General features: G+C 40.8%; 1 protein-coding gene across 1 annotated transcript in view; it reads left to right on the top strand.

Annotated features, from left to right (window-relative positions):
- Positions 1-15,035, top strand: part of acanb (aggrecan b) — a 20,383-nt gene extending 5,348 nt beyond the window's left edge. Inside the window, exons 2-18 of the mRNA XM_015054712.1 lie at positions 3,110-3,188; positions 4,164-4,547; positions 4,753-4,927; positions 5,097-5,224; positions 5,319-5,612; positions 5,759-5,944; positions 7,408-7,582; positions 7,722-7,849; positions 8,791-9,084; positions 9,215-9,313; positions 9,441-9,536; positions 10,186-11,310; positions 11,410-11,568; positions 12,476-12,558; positions 12,671-12,815; positions 13,402-13,584; positions 14,217-15,035. Of these exons, the coding sequence (XP_014910198.1) occupies positions 3,116-3,188; positions 4,164-4,547; positions 4,753-4,927; positions 5,097-5,224; positions 5,319-5,612; positions 5,759-5,944; positions 7,408-7,582; positions 7,722-7,849; positions 8,791-9,084; positions 9,215-9,313; positions 9,441-9,536; positions 10,186-11,310; positions 11,410-11,568; positions 12,476-12,558; positions 12,671-12,815; positions 13,402-13,584; positions 14,217-14,308 (3,819 nt within the window). The 5' untranslated portion in view covers positions 3,110-3,115 and the 3' untranslated portion in view covers positions 14,309-15,035. The remainder of the gene's footprint in view (positions 1-3,109; positions 3,189-4,163; positions 4,548-4,752; positions 4,928-5,096; positions 5,225-5,318; positions 5,613-5,758; positions 5,945-7,407; positions 7,583-7,721; positions 7,850-8,790; positions 9,085-9,214; positions 9,314-9,440; positions 9,537-10,185; positions 11,311-11,409; positions 11,569-12,475; positions 12,559-12,670; positions 12,816-13,401; positions 13,585-14,216) is intronic.
- The last annotated feature ends 1,386 nt before the right edge of the window (positions 15,036-16,421 follow it).

Raw genomic sequence — 16,421 nt, 5'->3', positions numbered from 1 at the left:
ACGTCATCACGTTGTTGGTGGGGGGGGTGGGGGGGGGGGGGGGGGGGGGGGGGGATGGAGCACATACAGTATACTGATGAATGTCGCCTTTGGTTCCACTATCAACTCTAAACAAATGGTTTCTTAGCCTTGATTTAAGGAACTTAGTATTTCTGCAGTTTTATGGAAGTTTGTTCCAGATTAGAGGAGCATAGAAGCTGAATGCCGCTTCTCCATTTCTGGTTCTGGTTCTGGTTCTGCAGAGCCGACCAGAACCAGAAGACCTGCAGAAACAGACAACAGAAAAGTTAACATTGCACTTCACCCTGAACACACCATCCCCATTGGTCAATGGTGGCACCATCATACTGTGTGGATTCTTTGCTTCTCCAACAAGACAATTGTGAAATAAAATTGGTGGAAAAATTGCAGAGAACCTTCATTATAAATCCAAGGGGAAATTACAATTTTTTTTAATTATTAATTCAATTGGAAAAACAAACCCTGAGCTACAGTAGAATGTTTTATATCAAAGCATTTATGGCCAATTGGGACCCCGAGACAAGACTTCAATTTCAGTTCAATTGGGAAAAAAAAACATACACTGAAAGACTCATCTTAGATTGGTAAAACTCAGATTGTAACTGCAAAGCTGTCACAGTAAGCCGGACGCCTTCAGGCATGGGAAGAATATCAAACATTTCTAAATATTTGTGAGACTTTATGTGTCCCACATGTAATAATCATATCTGTTAAAAAGTGAAACTGTGAGATCATTTCATGATGGATTTCTTAATCTTATGCAAATTGGTATTTAGAGTTTTTTGGCCAAACTCGGCCAACAGTCCCTCCTAAGCAAATATTCATCCTGCTCCACTGGATGTGCTTCATCCATTGAACTTTTAAAGTGCCCAGATACACACACTTACTCATGCTAAATGTCATGCATTTGAATATATATGACGCCATTAACGTATTATGAGCCTTGACAGGTCACGATGACCGTCTACGCTATTTGAATGCTAGCTTCAGGTTCATTGGTTTTTACACGTCTCTCCGAGCCTGTTGGTGAACTGGGGGAGCCTTCTGCAGGCCGTCTCCAGCCCTGTGAATGCGGCACAATGACGGTTCAGTTGAGACCTTCGGCGGTTTTAATATGTCTGAGTGTGCTGCGCGTCAGAGCTGTGGAAAGTTGTGAGAAATAAGCTGTGTGTTAGGCAGGCATTGGCAGACATAAAGGCTGTGATACAGAGGTTCAGTGAGGCGTCAGCTGGCGGCCGGGTTGTCGGGTTTTTGTAACACCTCCAATAAAAACTGATGATGAGATAAATTCAGGGCGTGTTGCTGCTCAAAAGGAGCAGGAGTCTTTTTCCACTGTTGATTTAAAACAGACTACTGAGTTTTAAATGAACAGGCACACAAAAGCAAAAGCATCAGGAACTTCCTACCAAATACAGTCCCTTCAAATGAGGATATTAGTACAGCCTTTGTAGAGAAACACACTGATGCACTAATTCTTCATAATATGCTAGCTTTTTTTGCTAATTAGGTAGGAAACAAAAGAAACAACTAATCAATTTAAAAAAAAAACAGATTTTCACAGTTTTTACAATTTTCATCAAATGAAATGCATTTGATTAAAAAAAAGTTCTTCAAGCTCTTCACAATTTAACTTATAACATAACTATGCAGCTCTGTGTTGTGTTTGTTCTTTAGTTTCTTGAAAATAAAAAAAAAAAGTGAAACAAAAATCACACGGAGACCCAAGAGTTTCAGAACAGGCATATAAATCAATCTCAACCCTCCCATCACAGCTGGTAGTCTCCAGGAAACAGTTATACACATCATGACCAGATGTATCCAGGCGTTGTACTCGTTAGTAAGGAAACATGTTCTGTGTTGCAGAGATGAGCATGTTTTGGCGTGAAATGTGGGAATTGGAACAAAATCTGGTGAAAAAGCTGTTTGGTAGGAAGCCTCATTAGGCATAGTGAAAACGAGTCCTTTACCAAGAATTCGTCACTCCAAAATAAAGGTTACAGCTGGCAAAAGCACTCCAGGTCTAGGCCTGAACTGATAAAGACATTTCCTGTGGTTTGATAAAACAAAAATGTACGCGTTTGGCTGTGATAACCTTTACATCATATTTGGAGGAAAAAGTGAAAATATCAGGTGAGCTTTGAAGTACAGGGGCGGCAGCATCGTTTGTCCAAACGATGTCATAATGTTGGACATCGTTTGTCCAACATTATGAAAGGACTTCATGTGGAAATACTAAGGCAATATGTCAGGACATCAGCCATGAAAAAGAAGCTCAGGTGGAAATGAGTCTCCCAAACTCACCTTGAACCCAAGTACATGACCAATATGGTCACAAAGTGGCTCCAGGACCACAAAGCTCTGATCTCCTGTAGAAATCAACAGGGAAAGTTAAAGGGTGTGTGAGAGCAAGGTGAGTCACAAACATGACTCGAATAGACCAGTTCTGTCAGGAGGAACCGCCCGAAATTCCAGTAAACTATTGTGAGAAGGTTCTGGAAGGGTGAGCCCAAAAGTCATCCAGTTTAAAAAAATCACATGCAGACCCAAGAGTCTGGGAAAACGTATGAAAACGTCTGACTTTGAAGAAAGTAACAAAGTACCTCTCTTGTCATTTTGCCTTTCAGCAAGTTGGAGTAGTTGTGGTTATTATAACTGACCCAAAGCAGGAGAAGTTTAGTCTGATTTCATGCCAGCCTGAGGAAATAAAGGCCATGTGTCCTTTTATATAGTGTATGTATTTTCCTATGTCCAGAAACACAAAACGGGACATTCATTCCATACCAAATACCACTTGAGACTTTATTTCCATTTCGCCTAATTAGCCTGAAGCAATATCCAAACACACTGTACAGTATTCTGGATCAAAAGGAATTTAATTTAAGAGCACAGGAGCTGGGAAGACAGAGGCAAAAAAAAAAACATCATTAAAGTTTGTACATTCATTCATTTAATGTTAATTTTTACCTCGATAACTAAGAGGAGAAAATAACAGGCAGTATAACTGGAAACCTTATACGTGTTGAATCTTTTTTTGTCCATTATGATAAACATGCAGATAATCATAATTGTATATTTTTGTATTTGTCAGGTGAAAATGACATCCCTCTTTCTGCTGTGTGTGTCTTTGCCTGTAATCTTGGCAACAACGATACCGAAAGATCCTAATGGTAAGGAAACACAACATCCTGCCTGAAGGGATGTAGTGTTTATGTCTTGATTCAAAGGTGCTTTGTGAGATCAGCCTTTTCACCAATATACAAACTAAAATTCAAATTTGATTAAGATACAGTTAGTTAGCATTTTTCTGAAGACAAGACGAAATAGGATCACAGCCTAGTTCGGTGGTGTTTCGCCATGTATGACAAAATCATACATGGCGAAATCAGTAGAATAAACTCGCAGGACACAAAAATTAAATTAAATGTGAAAAAGTAATTGTATTGTAAAATGTTCACTTCTATGTATCTATATGTTCAATAAAAAAATAACCATACAAAATTTTGATGAAATGAATAATGTAGTCTGATTGTTGTTAAAACCTATGAGTAAATCATTGATCCTATGAGCCACATAGGGTCTCACAGTCCTTTTACAAAAGTGACTGTATAATGTCTGGGTGTGCCCTAGTATATTTTTTTCTGAATGACGCCAGTGGTTTGAGAGCATTACTATCAAATGGAAATGAAAATAAATAAACATTATTAATAAATTAAATGTGTTGTACCAAATATGTCCTTGTTTTGGAAGATTTTAATTTCTTAGTAAAAATCTTTTTTATAGTTAACATTTCCATCACCTGGCAATTCTGGTGGTCAACTTTCTGCTACTCTTTAACAGTGGTTAGCACATAAAGTAGCGGTATGTATTAGTCTATTGAAATTATTTGGAAAGGTATAACATATTCTAAGACCAAGGCTATCTCAAGATGGCTTTTGTAACTGTTAAATTTTTACTTGCTGTGTTGAATTGCTAAGATTAAAAAAATAAAGCCTCTTTCTATTTAAAGGAATATAACTTCACATGGCCACTAGCATCATTTACATTTTTCTCCCTGTTTTTCCCTAACAAAAATGTTTTAAAGTACATTTGGCTGCACTCCTGATCACGGCACAAAATGCATCATCTATTTATTTTTACCGCAGATATAGTTGGCTCATTGCATGTCAGCATCCCTGTTGAGTTGCCTCTCCGTCCACTGCTGGGAGGAAAGGTAGCTGTGCCATGCTACTTCCAAGGAAGCAGTGTGAACGACCCGGGAGCACCCACCATCGCCCCGCTAGTTCACAGAATCAAGTGGACCTACGTCACCAAGGAGAAAGTTAGCCCAATCCTGGTGGCATCGGAGGGGAAGGTTTATGTGGAGACAGAGTATCTGGACAGGGTGACATTGGTCGGCTACCCAATGGTTCCTACTGATGCTACCATTGAGATAACTGAACTGAGGTCCAAAGACTCTGGTACCTATCGCTGCGAAGTGAGCCATGGTATTGAGGACAGCTCTGACTTTGTAGACATCCAGGTTCAAGGTATGCTTCAAATTTATACAACTTTGTTCAGTAGAGCATAAAGTTTCATTTATCACCCCTATATACGTCGACACATTGCTTCTAGAAACAGCACCCGTGTTTAGTTGGTGGTTGATAAGGAGGAGTGAAACAATTAGTTGGGGAAACCATGTGTCATGGGAGGGTTTACCAGAAATGATGACATTGACTCTCTATTTCTTTACAGGTATTGTATTCCACTATCGTGCCATCTCCACCCGCTACACCCTAACATTTGAAAAAGCCAAAGAGGCCTGTGTACAGAACAGTGCCACCATTGCAACTCCTGCACAACTCCAAGCCGCTTACGATGACGGATACCACCAGTGTGATGCTGGTTGGCTTTCAGATCAAACTGTGAGGTACACTAACTAACTACCAGAGTTTGAGAGACTTAGTGGGCTTTCAGAATGCCCACAAAGTTATATCTGTCTCTATTCAGTGCATTAAAAGATTGGTTAAAAGAAGAAAAAAACTGTTTAGAACGTTACCTCAATCCACCAGGGTCACCAACATTTCTGTTCTCTCCAGGTACCCTATTCATGAGCCCCGGGAACCTTGCTTTGGAGATAAGGAAAACTTTCCTGGAGTGAGGACCTACGGCGTTAGAGATGTCAATGAAACTTATGATGTGTACTGCTTTGCTGAGAAGATGTCAGGTATTCTTGACAAACAAGTGCAATCTTTGACCTTTTCAACCTAAAAACAAAGGCATATTTTCATCTTATTTCTCAACTCTGTCTCTCCAACCAGGCAAAGTTTTCTACTCCATGTCTGTAGACAAATTTAGCTTCTATGAAGCACAAGACCAGTGTGTCAAACTGGGAGCGAGGCTGGCCACCACTGGAGAGCTATACCTTGCCTGGAAGAATGGCATGGATGTCTGTAATGCTGGCTGGCTGGCAGACAGGAGTGTACGCTACCCAATCAACATCCCCAGGCCTCAATGTGGAGGGGGCCTTGTTGGAGTAAGAACAGTCTACTTGTTCCCCAACCAAACTGGATACCCCTACCCAGACTCTCGTTACGATGCGGTCTGCTTCCAAGGTTGGTGATTCTTTGAGAACAACTGGATTTTCAAAGGAGTCAAGAGGCTTAAATATAAATACTATCTCATTTCTGGAGTGTTTGATGTCTTTGCTAATGAGTAGTGTGTTTTGTGCTCTAAATATCTCGCTATCCTGAATCCTCAGATGATGATGAAGGTGAAGTGCCTGGTAGGACCACACCCTTCCCAGTCATCCAGTTTGCATCTACCCCTGTGCCGCTCCCCACCCCAATACCTCCACAAGGGACTGAAGAGAGCAAGTCTGGAGGAGTAGTAACTCTCTCCCCATTGCCACATCTCTCCAGTGAAGGTGTGACCATGGGTCCCACAGGTAAACTTTCTATGAACTAATGGAAACAACATTTGGAACATCTTTGTTTTTCAAGATATTTACTAGAAGAAACAACTGTGCAAAAACAGGGCATGTGCTGATCTAAGGAAGTTTTACAGAAAACCTTCATTGGGTTGACTTCAATGAAGGATGTAGTACCGCAAAGAGAGAAGTGTCCCAAGAGAGAACAGGGACATCCTGTATATAGATCAGCAGCTGTAGTCTAATGACTTCTGTGTTTCTAATGTTCTACAATGTATGTAGAGCATATACCCAGAAGCATAATTTATGATTCTGAGAATAGGACACCTGGCTTCCATTCACAATTGCTGTCAAACTTAAAATATAATAGAAGTACTGGGAATATGGCAGCTTTCTCTGCTTTGGACAATTTACTTGAAGACAAGAAGTTATTAGGTTAGATCAAAACTGTTAAACTTTTGATAATAGGCAGTAAAACACTTGTAAGAATGACATTACCAACTGTAGAAATTTTTGATCTAACCACTTTTCTCCCAGCTGAAACCACTAAGAGTATTGCTGCCAGTAATAAAAAAAAACAAAACTTTTCCCCAATACCATAAAACCAGTGCTTCTGTGTCTTTCCTCTGTCTCAGTCGCTAATTGGTTGCGGTAAATGGTTGGTCCTACCGAGCCTGGTTCTGTTGGAGGTTTTTTCCTGTCAAAAGAGAGTGGCTCTTTTCCATTTTTGGCAGCAATTGCTTGGGATGGTCAAAGACAAAGCAATGCCCTCAATCTTAAATTATTTTTCTACCAACTGGAATTATAGGATCAACTGACTCTGATTGCACCAGAGTACAGTTTGGATCAATTTTACCACTTACCATCATATAAATAAATTACATTTCAAGACTTTGGCCTTTTAGAAATTAGAAATGACATAACACCCTCTACCAGAACCCCTGGGAGTAACTCTAGATAACAACGTAAGCTTTAACGAACAGATCAATTTTGTCCTGAGAGTAGACTTTCTTTCAGTCAAAAATGGCAGCAAAAGAGTTTCTGTCTTTTGATGAACCTTGGAAAAAAAAACCTCCATGCTTTCAGCTCCATATGCATTCATTACATCCCACTTGGGCTATTGCAGTTGTCTTTATGTTGGCAACAGAGTGACACAGATTGGCCAAATGCAGTTGGTCCAAAAGGTTGCAGCTTAACTTTTCACTGGCACACACAAGCAAGACCACATTCCTCTGCTTCTGGCTTCTTTGCATTAGATACCTTCTGTTAAGCTAAGGCCTTTAGAATTGATTTTAAGATTTTTTAAATTCATTTTTATATTCTTCAATCGACTGGCTACCTGTTATTTATATATTTTAAACTATATTACATCCTGATGCTAGATTACTGAGGTTTGTAACAAATCAATTCACTTGACTTGAATGTTCGTATAGAGAAAACAGTCCTCTCATTCGCCATTTTCTTCATCCCTTCTGTCCTAGGTGTGGTGTTCCACTACCGACCCATCACTGGTCGTTACACTCTGACCTTTTTGGAGGCTGAGCTGGCTTGCCGGACCATCGGAGCGATTATCGCCAGCCCCCAGCAGCTGTACGCAGCCTTTGAGAAAGGCCTGCACCAATGTGACGCTGGCTGGCTGCGCGACCAATCTGTGCGGTGAGCTAGACAACCAGCACATCAGCTTGACAAAGTCTCCACAAAACCGATTTCCCTTTCATACGACTCCTATATTTTTATACTAACTTCAACTTAACCAATGAAAACTTTCATATTTATTTTTGCTTTCCTTGCCCAGGTATCCAATTGTGTCACCCAGAAGCAACTGTGCTGGAAACCTGCATAACCTCCCAGGAGTGAGGTCGTACGGCCAGAGACCAGCCAGTGAACGCTACGATGTCTTTTGTTATGTGGACGGTTTAAGAGGTAAAAATCAAAAATCAAAATTCAAATATCGTATAAATTAATGCCCTAAAATACCATACTTCTATGATTGTGCAAGTAGTGGTTCGCTGCCAAAATCCTGGTATCGGTTATATGGTTATAGTTACTCTATTATGTTAGCACTAAAAGCTAAAGGTGTATTTATCTGGACTTTGTACGTATGTAGCTCTGTAGGAAAATGTTCACTAAAGGACTGTGTGAAATATCTGTCAGAAGTGCAAATGCAGAGTTTTTCACATTAGATTTTACTGTATTTTTTACGCAGAGCAGCCATATACAGTAAGATTTTGAGACTGAGGCTGGTGAGAACTCAGACTTTGCCATTGATAATCCTAACTTCAGAGGCATCAGTGTGTTATTTGTTTAAAGCTAAAACTTGGAAATGTTCTCTTTGAAGATAAGGTGTAATGTACAGTCTGCGCCAATGAAAAATAACTTTAAGACTTAACAGTAAAGACTCTAAATTCTGTTGTATTGTGATTTGTCTCAGTCGCTGGTGGGTGGTATTTATAACAGTTTAATATTGCTGAGGCAGTACTTATAAAAAGTTAGAAATCCAATATGTTAGTCAGGGACTTGCGCAGATGGACACTAGGTGGTGCTACAGTATCTGCCCTTTTTCCTCTGGAAAACAGTGCCCTTCTGAAATCTTCAGTTTTTGTTTTGTTGCGTTTCTTTTTACATTGATTGCGTGTGTCTAAGTGTAGCATTTTCTGAATTTAAAAGCCTATGTTATGGATATTACACATTTTTGTAAGTTGCTCAACAAGGCTGGCTGTAATAAACCTCACACTAGTCAACTGGTTCCATGTGTCTGTCCACACCACTGATGATAGTATTTAAACTGGTAGGAATGAATTATCCATAGACTGATCTACTGACAGTCATTCCTGAATCCCTACATGCGTCCCTCTGTTTGCCAGGTGAGGTCTTCTTCACCACCGACTATGACAGCTTCTCCTACGATGAGGCCGTGCAGCACTGCCAGAAGCTCAACAGCACCCTGGCCACGCCGGGGCAGCTGCACGCTGCCTGGAAACAAGGACTTGACAAATGCCGGCCAGGCTGGCTCATGGACCGCAGTGTCCGCTTCCCCATCACAACCCCCAAATCTTACTGTGGGGGTGGAGAGGTCGGGGTGCGCACCATCTACGCCTTCCCCAACCAGACGGGATTTCCCGATGAGCATTCACGCTACGATGCCTACTGCTTCAGAGGTTAACTTCTTTTTTTATTTATTTAAAAGGTGAAAATGTGATCAAAATAGAAGTCTGATGAAGAAAGATGTCATTCAAAATCGTAATTCATCTCAAGAATAAAGTCTATTTTCTCTTTTTTTATGTTCAGCTCAAATTCCTGTTGATTCCCAAACTCCCACCACTGTCTCTCAGACGACAAAGCCTAAAGATGTCAGGGAGACTACAACCGTCAGACCGGTTGACTTTGGTAAGACAAAAAGCAAGAAAGGCAAGGCTTTTTGGTGCATGTTAAAGTGAAACTGAGCTTCTTGAATATGGATATTTGTGTTAGAAATGTTTATGTCATTTCTTCGTATTGTCTTTTTGTCTTCTAGATAAAACTTCAGTTGGCTACAATGAAACCGATGTGAATATCACCGACGAAGTTATCAAAGAAACTGTTGTTACATTTGTACAAGTTGCTCCAACAGGTAACGTGGCTCAGAATGACAAAGCCAGAAAAGTCTCATTATGGTAAAAGCTTGAATATTTCTGAAATTAAGTTCAAAGTAAACACAAAGACATAGCACCGCAACACGTTATGGCTGAAAAACGTATCACAATATAAACGTTTTGCATCAGTCGGTATTGATAATTATTGACTAGTTTTTTGTATTAAATGTCTGAAATACTGCCAAACTGGTGATGGGACCTTTCCTGTTTTATTTGCAATTTCCTCTTGAGTTGTTGTTCTCGTTTTTTCTCCACGCTGTTGATTTTTATTTTTAAACAGCTATTAGGCACAGTGGCGAAACCGTAAACTGCTGCTGCTGATAGTTGCTCAACAGATTGTTGCTAGGTAACCAAAAAGTGAGCAAGCTAGTCGGTGCCATCCAGCTAGCTTAGCTGGCCTTGAGAGGTTAGCCTTTCCTCTCCCTTCATCTCCCAGAATGCCGTGCAGTTCTGGATCAGAGTTCAGTGAAATTATTGGATATTCTATAATTCTATTATTATCTGTTGATATTGATTGTGATTGTCGCAATATATATTGTTATCTATTTACTGAATCAACAATGAAGAATAGAAATCTAAGAATCAAGTCTTCTAATCTCATTTTTGTGTTTCCATCCTGTTTTACAGTGAAAACTGTTCTCCCTCCAGTCCTGGTTGATGCGTCGGGTTCTGGTTCGGCTGACCACTCAGCCAGTGGGGAGACCTCTGGGGAACCTGCTATCTCCACCAGCAGCGGTGACACGTCTGGGTCAGGACAAGGCGTCATTTTCAGCAGAACACCCGATGTGCTTTCTAGAGAGCAGTCTGGCTCTGGAGTCCCCGAGGAGGCAAAGGAGGGCAGCATAGTTTTCATCACATCTGTAGCTGTGTCTGGATCTGGAGCTGTGTCTGGATCTGGAGCTGTATCTGGATCTGGATCTGGATCTGAATCTGGATCTGGCATCATTATAAGTGGATCAGGCTACAGAAGTGGAAGTGGGGACATCAGTGGCAGTGGTGATGACACAGTGGTCACCTTGGTGGATGTAGAGCTGGAGGATTTGTCAAAAACCCTCATGAATGGCACGGCAACGCAGGAGTTTGGCCAGGGAGGGATTGACACCAGCGGGGGATCAAGTGTTTCTGGATCAGGAGATGTGTCTGCTTCCGGCTCGGGCGAGTTTTCTGGCATTTTGTTTATCGACAGCAGTGAGATTGACCTGACACCCCAGCAACCTGGGGAGGAAGAAGTGTCTGGAGATCATCCGACTGAATCAGGGTACCCCAGTGGCTTTCCCAGTGGCTTTCCCAGTGGCTTTCCCAGTGGCTTTCCCAGTGGCTTTCCCAGTGGTATTCCCAGTGGTTTTCCATCTGGCGTTTCAGGCAGTGGCTCTGCCTCCGGAGACCTTTCTCCAAAGCATGACAAAGTCATCTACCTGATCAAGGATGACATGATTCAAATAATCACAGACTCTACTGAAGAGGGGCGGGGTGTGGTGGAGATAAGCGGGGAAGGCAGTGCCTCTGGACTCCACCCTGAATTCAGCGGCGCTTCAACTCAACCGTCGGGAAGCGGAGCGGCTCCTACAACTGTTTACGGAGAGTTCGTACCGACTCTTGACCAATCAGGATCCAGGGGTACAACTGAGGAGAGTGACATCGGGTCTGCAGTTCATTCAGCCACACCAGAAGGACTCTACACCCGGCCAACAACGGCTCCATCAGTGTCAGTGGTTACTCCGGCTGTTGTGGAGCGTCCCGATGTGGACGGAGGTATGAACTTGGGACCAATACAATCTACATGCTCACACTAAACTGAGCAGCTGGAGTGAACTATTTACATTAAACAATCCTTTTCCAAAACATGTTTAGCTACGGAGGGCTGTCCTGAGGACTGGATCGAGCTTGGCGGCAGATGTTACCGACACTTTGATGAGAGACTCACTTGGTCTGAGGCAGAGCAGCGCTGTCAGGAGTTCAGCGGCCACCTGGTCAGCATCGGCTCGCCACAGGAGCAGCAGTTTGTCAACTGTGAGTAGCTGTCTGATAGTCAGGTTAGCCTTCATGTTATATCTGACGATGAAGCGATCTGGTTTCAAAAAACTGAACAAAGCTAAAAAGGCAGCAGAGAGTGTTAAAATTAGAGCTGTCAGAGCGACTAATGTAAAAAGCTTAAGGTACTTATATTACATAATGTAGTTTATGGTAATTGTATTACCTATTTTGACCTAAAAGTCTCTCTCTTGCCTGCGGAGGGTTACCTAGTTCACACCAGCGAGGTCTTGTACTCCGGTCAGCAATGCAGAAACGCTAATGTGAGTAAAAAGATGAGTGAGGAGAGAAACCGGAATGCTCAGTGGCATATTTTGCTTTAAAAAACACAACGATGGACGCTTGCATAAAACCAGTGTAGCCAGTAGCCTACTTATTGCAATGAAGAATTATCCTTCCAACTAAGCATAAAAATTTTATAGTTAACATTTCTAAATTATATTTGACTTTCCTGAATGTACAAAACCTGGAAAACTGAAATGTTTGGTTTTAGACAAGAAAAGATTTTCTTTAACATTTTTAGGACAACACATATTTTTACATTTTCAGCTTACATAGTTGAGCATGGTGATCAACCATGATTAATCACAGTGCTAGAAAGTGTTTCATGTGATTAATTTTTTTTAATCAATTGGCAGCACTAATAAAAATGTGTGATTTGAGTTTTTCACATGTTGATTGAAGTATTTTTATTAGCTGCAGATGCATCATTTGCAAGACGAAAGGAATACTGGTGTTGTCTATCAGGCAATAAAATGTTGGTTTTCCAATTTAAAAAAGGAATTGAGTAATTTGTTTATTTGCATCTTTAATTGTATCCATCCTTACCTTGTCCAAGTACAGCTGTCTATCTGTCCTAAATTTTGTGAACTTGTTTACTTCACAGCCAATGGTGACAGCTATCAGTGGATTGGACTTAACGACAAAGACGTGCAGAATGAGTTCCGCTGGACAGACGGCAGTCCTCTGGTGAGTTTGACTGAACTGAGTCACAATAAAACTGTTAGCTAGCTCGTTAGCGTAGCTTTTTTGGAAACGGTGATGAAACAAACTGCAGCTTTTAATCTGACGCTGTGATCAGACTTTTGAGAACTGGAGGCCCAACCAGCCGGATAACTACTTTGGTTCTGGTGAAGACTGCGTGGTTATGATCTGGCATGAGGGCGGCGAGTGGAACGACGTGCCCTGCAATTACCATCTTCCTTTCACCTGCAAGCTGGCACCCGGTACGCCGACTGGTCACAAAATCACCCATCCACATCAAAACATATTAGATTAATAGTTAATCAAACATTTAATACATTTCTTTTGGGTTAAGGTTAGGGTTTCTATCAAATCCCTGTTGGTGCACTTAATTGCACTCCAAAGATTTTAATTTAAGGTAAAAGTAGCTGAAACATTTAAGGAATGCATGCTTTAATTTTTGAAACTGATTAATGTTATACTCCTAATTAAAGTAGGAAACTCAAGAAAGCTTGCAATTTAGTCAAATAAGGCATATGTGTGATTGTTGGGAAAATACTAAGCTTGTCCAAGTGTACAGGTAGAAAAAAAATGGAACCGTTTGAATAGTGCAGCAATCCACTGTTTTTTGTTTGTTTGCTTGTTTCAATGGAGGGAAAAAAAGAGAATTTCCAGCCATAAACAAGCAGAGTTTGCTAAATGCTAGCTTCAAATTAAATAAAGTAAAGTATAAAGTAACAAACTTTATATTTTCTAGCTTTTTCTTTTGTTGTGAATCTTTACCAGGAGTGCCAAATATGTGCTGCATTCATAAGGTAACGTATCAAACTTGTTTCTATTTTACGTCAGCCATGTGTGGAGCGCCACCCGAGGTGGAACACGGCGGTCCGATCGGCAGCAGCAGAGGGCGCTATCCTGTCAAGTCTATAATCCGCTACCAGTGTGACCCGGGCTTCACACAGCGCCACCCGCCTGTCATACACTGTATGGCAAACGGAGAGTGGGAAAAGCCACAAGCCCAGTGCATAGAAGGTGAGTTTCAAAGGAAAATTTCTGACTATAGTGTTTCGAACTTTAAGGATGGTGGCGTGACTTAGGCTTTTTGTTAAAGTGAATCAAAAATACGAACTGTGTATAATTTTCAATGAAAATAATTCTTAGGTTTTTCTCATCCATATCATCGCGCGGCATGTTTTTTTATGACATGAAAAAAAACTTACTTGTGTGTAATTTTAATTGTTTCTTATTTAATGGAAACACTGCAATTGCGGAATTGTGTTTATTCAGCATTAGTGGAATATTGACAACTTTTTTGTGCACATTTGTAACAGAAATGCAGCTAGAGTTGAAGTCATAAAACAGTAAAAACAATATCAAGACAAAAGCGCAGGATAAAATTGACTTGAAATTTTTAGCTGAAACAAATTGTCCAGGTTCCAGGGCAACATTTCCTTTAGAAACCTTTAAAAGTCCCTACTGATTCAAAGCTGCTCACTTCTGATCCTGCAGCTTGAGAGCTACACTCTCCACAACCGCCACTCACTGCAGAATCAGATTTGAGTCTTTTTTGTGCCTCGTTTTTATTCTTTTTATTATTTTTTTTTTTTTTGTGTTGCTTTGTTTTTTCGTGATGTCATCAGTATGCATACCTTTTCTTCCCGCAGCCGGAGCCAACAGTAACAGGCTACACAAAAGGTCCCTGAGGAGAAGAAGTAAAGGTGTCAGCAGCCAACAGGAGCAGAGGGAGCTGCTCTGAGCGGGACTGAAAGGACACACAACTGAGAGCCACAAAAGAGCCTTCTTCTAAAGAAGCATGGACACTAATACAAATGCCAGACCAAAAAGATAGCAAGCCCTGCCCCTGTATGTACACTCAACTAAAGCACATTTAGATGACGATTTAAAAAAGAACAAAAAACTGATGTTCCTGGTCTTTGAATGTCACCCTGCAACCTCTGAAAGCTCATTTCTCTAATTTATGATTCAGCATCCTAGAGCTAAATCGCTTCCCTTTCTGTCGGCACAAAGTAGAAAAAAACAAAAAAAACTCTTTTCAAGAGGCTGAAGAGTAACATGCAAAGAGCGTAGAAGGTGTTTTCAGTTCACACTTTTATTATACTTTATCATATTTTTCTAGATCTGTGTTTCTTAGACTTTGTTTTAGGCGTTAGACTCCTACTCTTTAGGACAGCGCGGTGGACGTCGACTTTTGGTTGCGTCGCAGGCAAGTGGTTCTGTGTCGTCGTTTCATTGGAGCAAATGGAGCCTTTAGTCTGGTCACAGCTGTGAGCTTGTCGTCTTTGGTGCTGCCGGACCAACACGTTATGAAAACTCGACCCAGACGCAGCCACCCTGGATTGAAATAATCGGCACGTATGCACTTTTGAGACGTCCGTCATGTCGGTGCTAATCATTTGAATCCAGCGCACCTTAAACGACGGAGTGTTAGGGCCACACTCAGAAGAAAAAAGAAAGAAAAATAATTACAAGAATAAAGTCGTGGTACGAAAGTGGTCAGAATATTACGACTTCTGTTAAAAATCCTGGTAAAATTTTTCTGTCAATGTTCAAATTTTATTCCTGAAATATTATGATTTTATGCTGGTATCATTTTGACTTTATTCTTGTAATGCTACCAGGAGTAGCATTACAAGAATGCTACTCCTGTAGCATTCTTGTAATGCTACAGGAGTAGCATTACTCCTGTAATGCTACAGGATTACAGGAGTAATCCTGCTTTATCTTCATAATAAACATTTTTGTGCTTCGTTAGCGTAGCCCTAATACTCAGTTGTAACCTTAAAACTGTATTTAAAAAAAAAAATCTGTTGTTTTTTTTTATTTTAGAAATGGCAGGAAAACAGTGCCTTGAAGCAGCATTTTTACTATATAACAACAGACTCCAATGTATTGTTTGTCATAAGACAAAGTGGTGCATAACAGCAAAAAAAAGGAAGGATTATGATACACGTTATCATTGTTATTTTTCAAAATAAAGGGCTTTCCATTCGTCTTCTCACCAAGCCTCACTGTTGCTAATAAAGGCATCCCCACATCATAATGCTGCCACCGCCACGTCTCGCTGAACGGACAGCCTGTTCCGAGCAGACTGGAAACAAATGCACGCCACACTTTTCAGATTTGCATTCCTAATAGATTTTTTTAAACGTATAGAATTTTGCTTCTTTTTTTTATCCACTACTTTCTGTAGGTTGAAATACATCGAGGTTTGTGATGACAAAATGTGAACTATTCAGTGAATATCTGTCGGGTCTTTTGGAAATGTAAAAAGAAGTTTCACACGCTCCTTATTTATGGTTCCTCAAGTGCGAACCTTGTTTCTGTCGTGAGAACGCCAGCGTTTGCTCTGGGACGAGTTGCTCACTGTAAATATCCGCCATGTTATTTTTTTTTCTGAACAGCAGGATCTGTCCATAACTTGCGCAGTGCAGGCAGTTTAAACTGTTTTTTAATTTTATTTTAACTTGCAGTATTTATCATCGACAAGTTTTGCAGAGCGGTCGAGTCGTTAGAGCCAGCTGTACGGAGAGAGGAGGATTTCATGTGTCCATTAAAGCCTCAGGTTGTAGCTGGAGAGCGGGTGGTGTTGTATTTTACGATATCATCGTATGTTCATTTCTAAGGTTGCTTTTTCTTTGTGAGGCATTTAAGGTCCAATGTTTGCATCAGCCATCAGAGAGAACCGAATAAAAGAGACATGTCTATTTGGACGTAACCGGGGTTGGCAAGAGTCTGTTTAGAATGTGGTGCAGTTTTATCGGGGTGCCTGAACATACTAGAGGTCAAAAAATTACAAAATTCAAATGTGTTTTCAGTGTTTTTGCCTGGTGCTGGTTAAGAAACACCTT

Source organism: Poecilia latipinna, unplaced genomic scaffold (assembly GCF_001443285.1).
Source record: "Poecilia latipinna isolate Pla-1442-1.1 unplaced genomic scaffold, P_latipinna-1.0 Scaffold1273, whole genome shotgun sequence".
NCBI classification, from domain to species: domain Eukaryota; kingdom Metazoa; phylum Chordata; class Actinopteri; order Cyprinodontiformes; family Poeciliidae; genus Poecilia; species Poecilia latipinna.
This window is presented reverse-complemented; position numbering and strand designations above follow the sequence as displayed.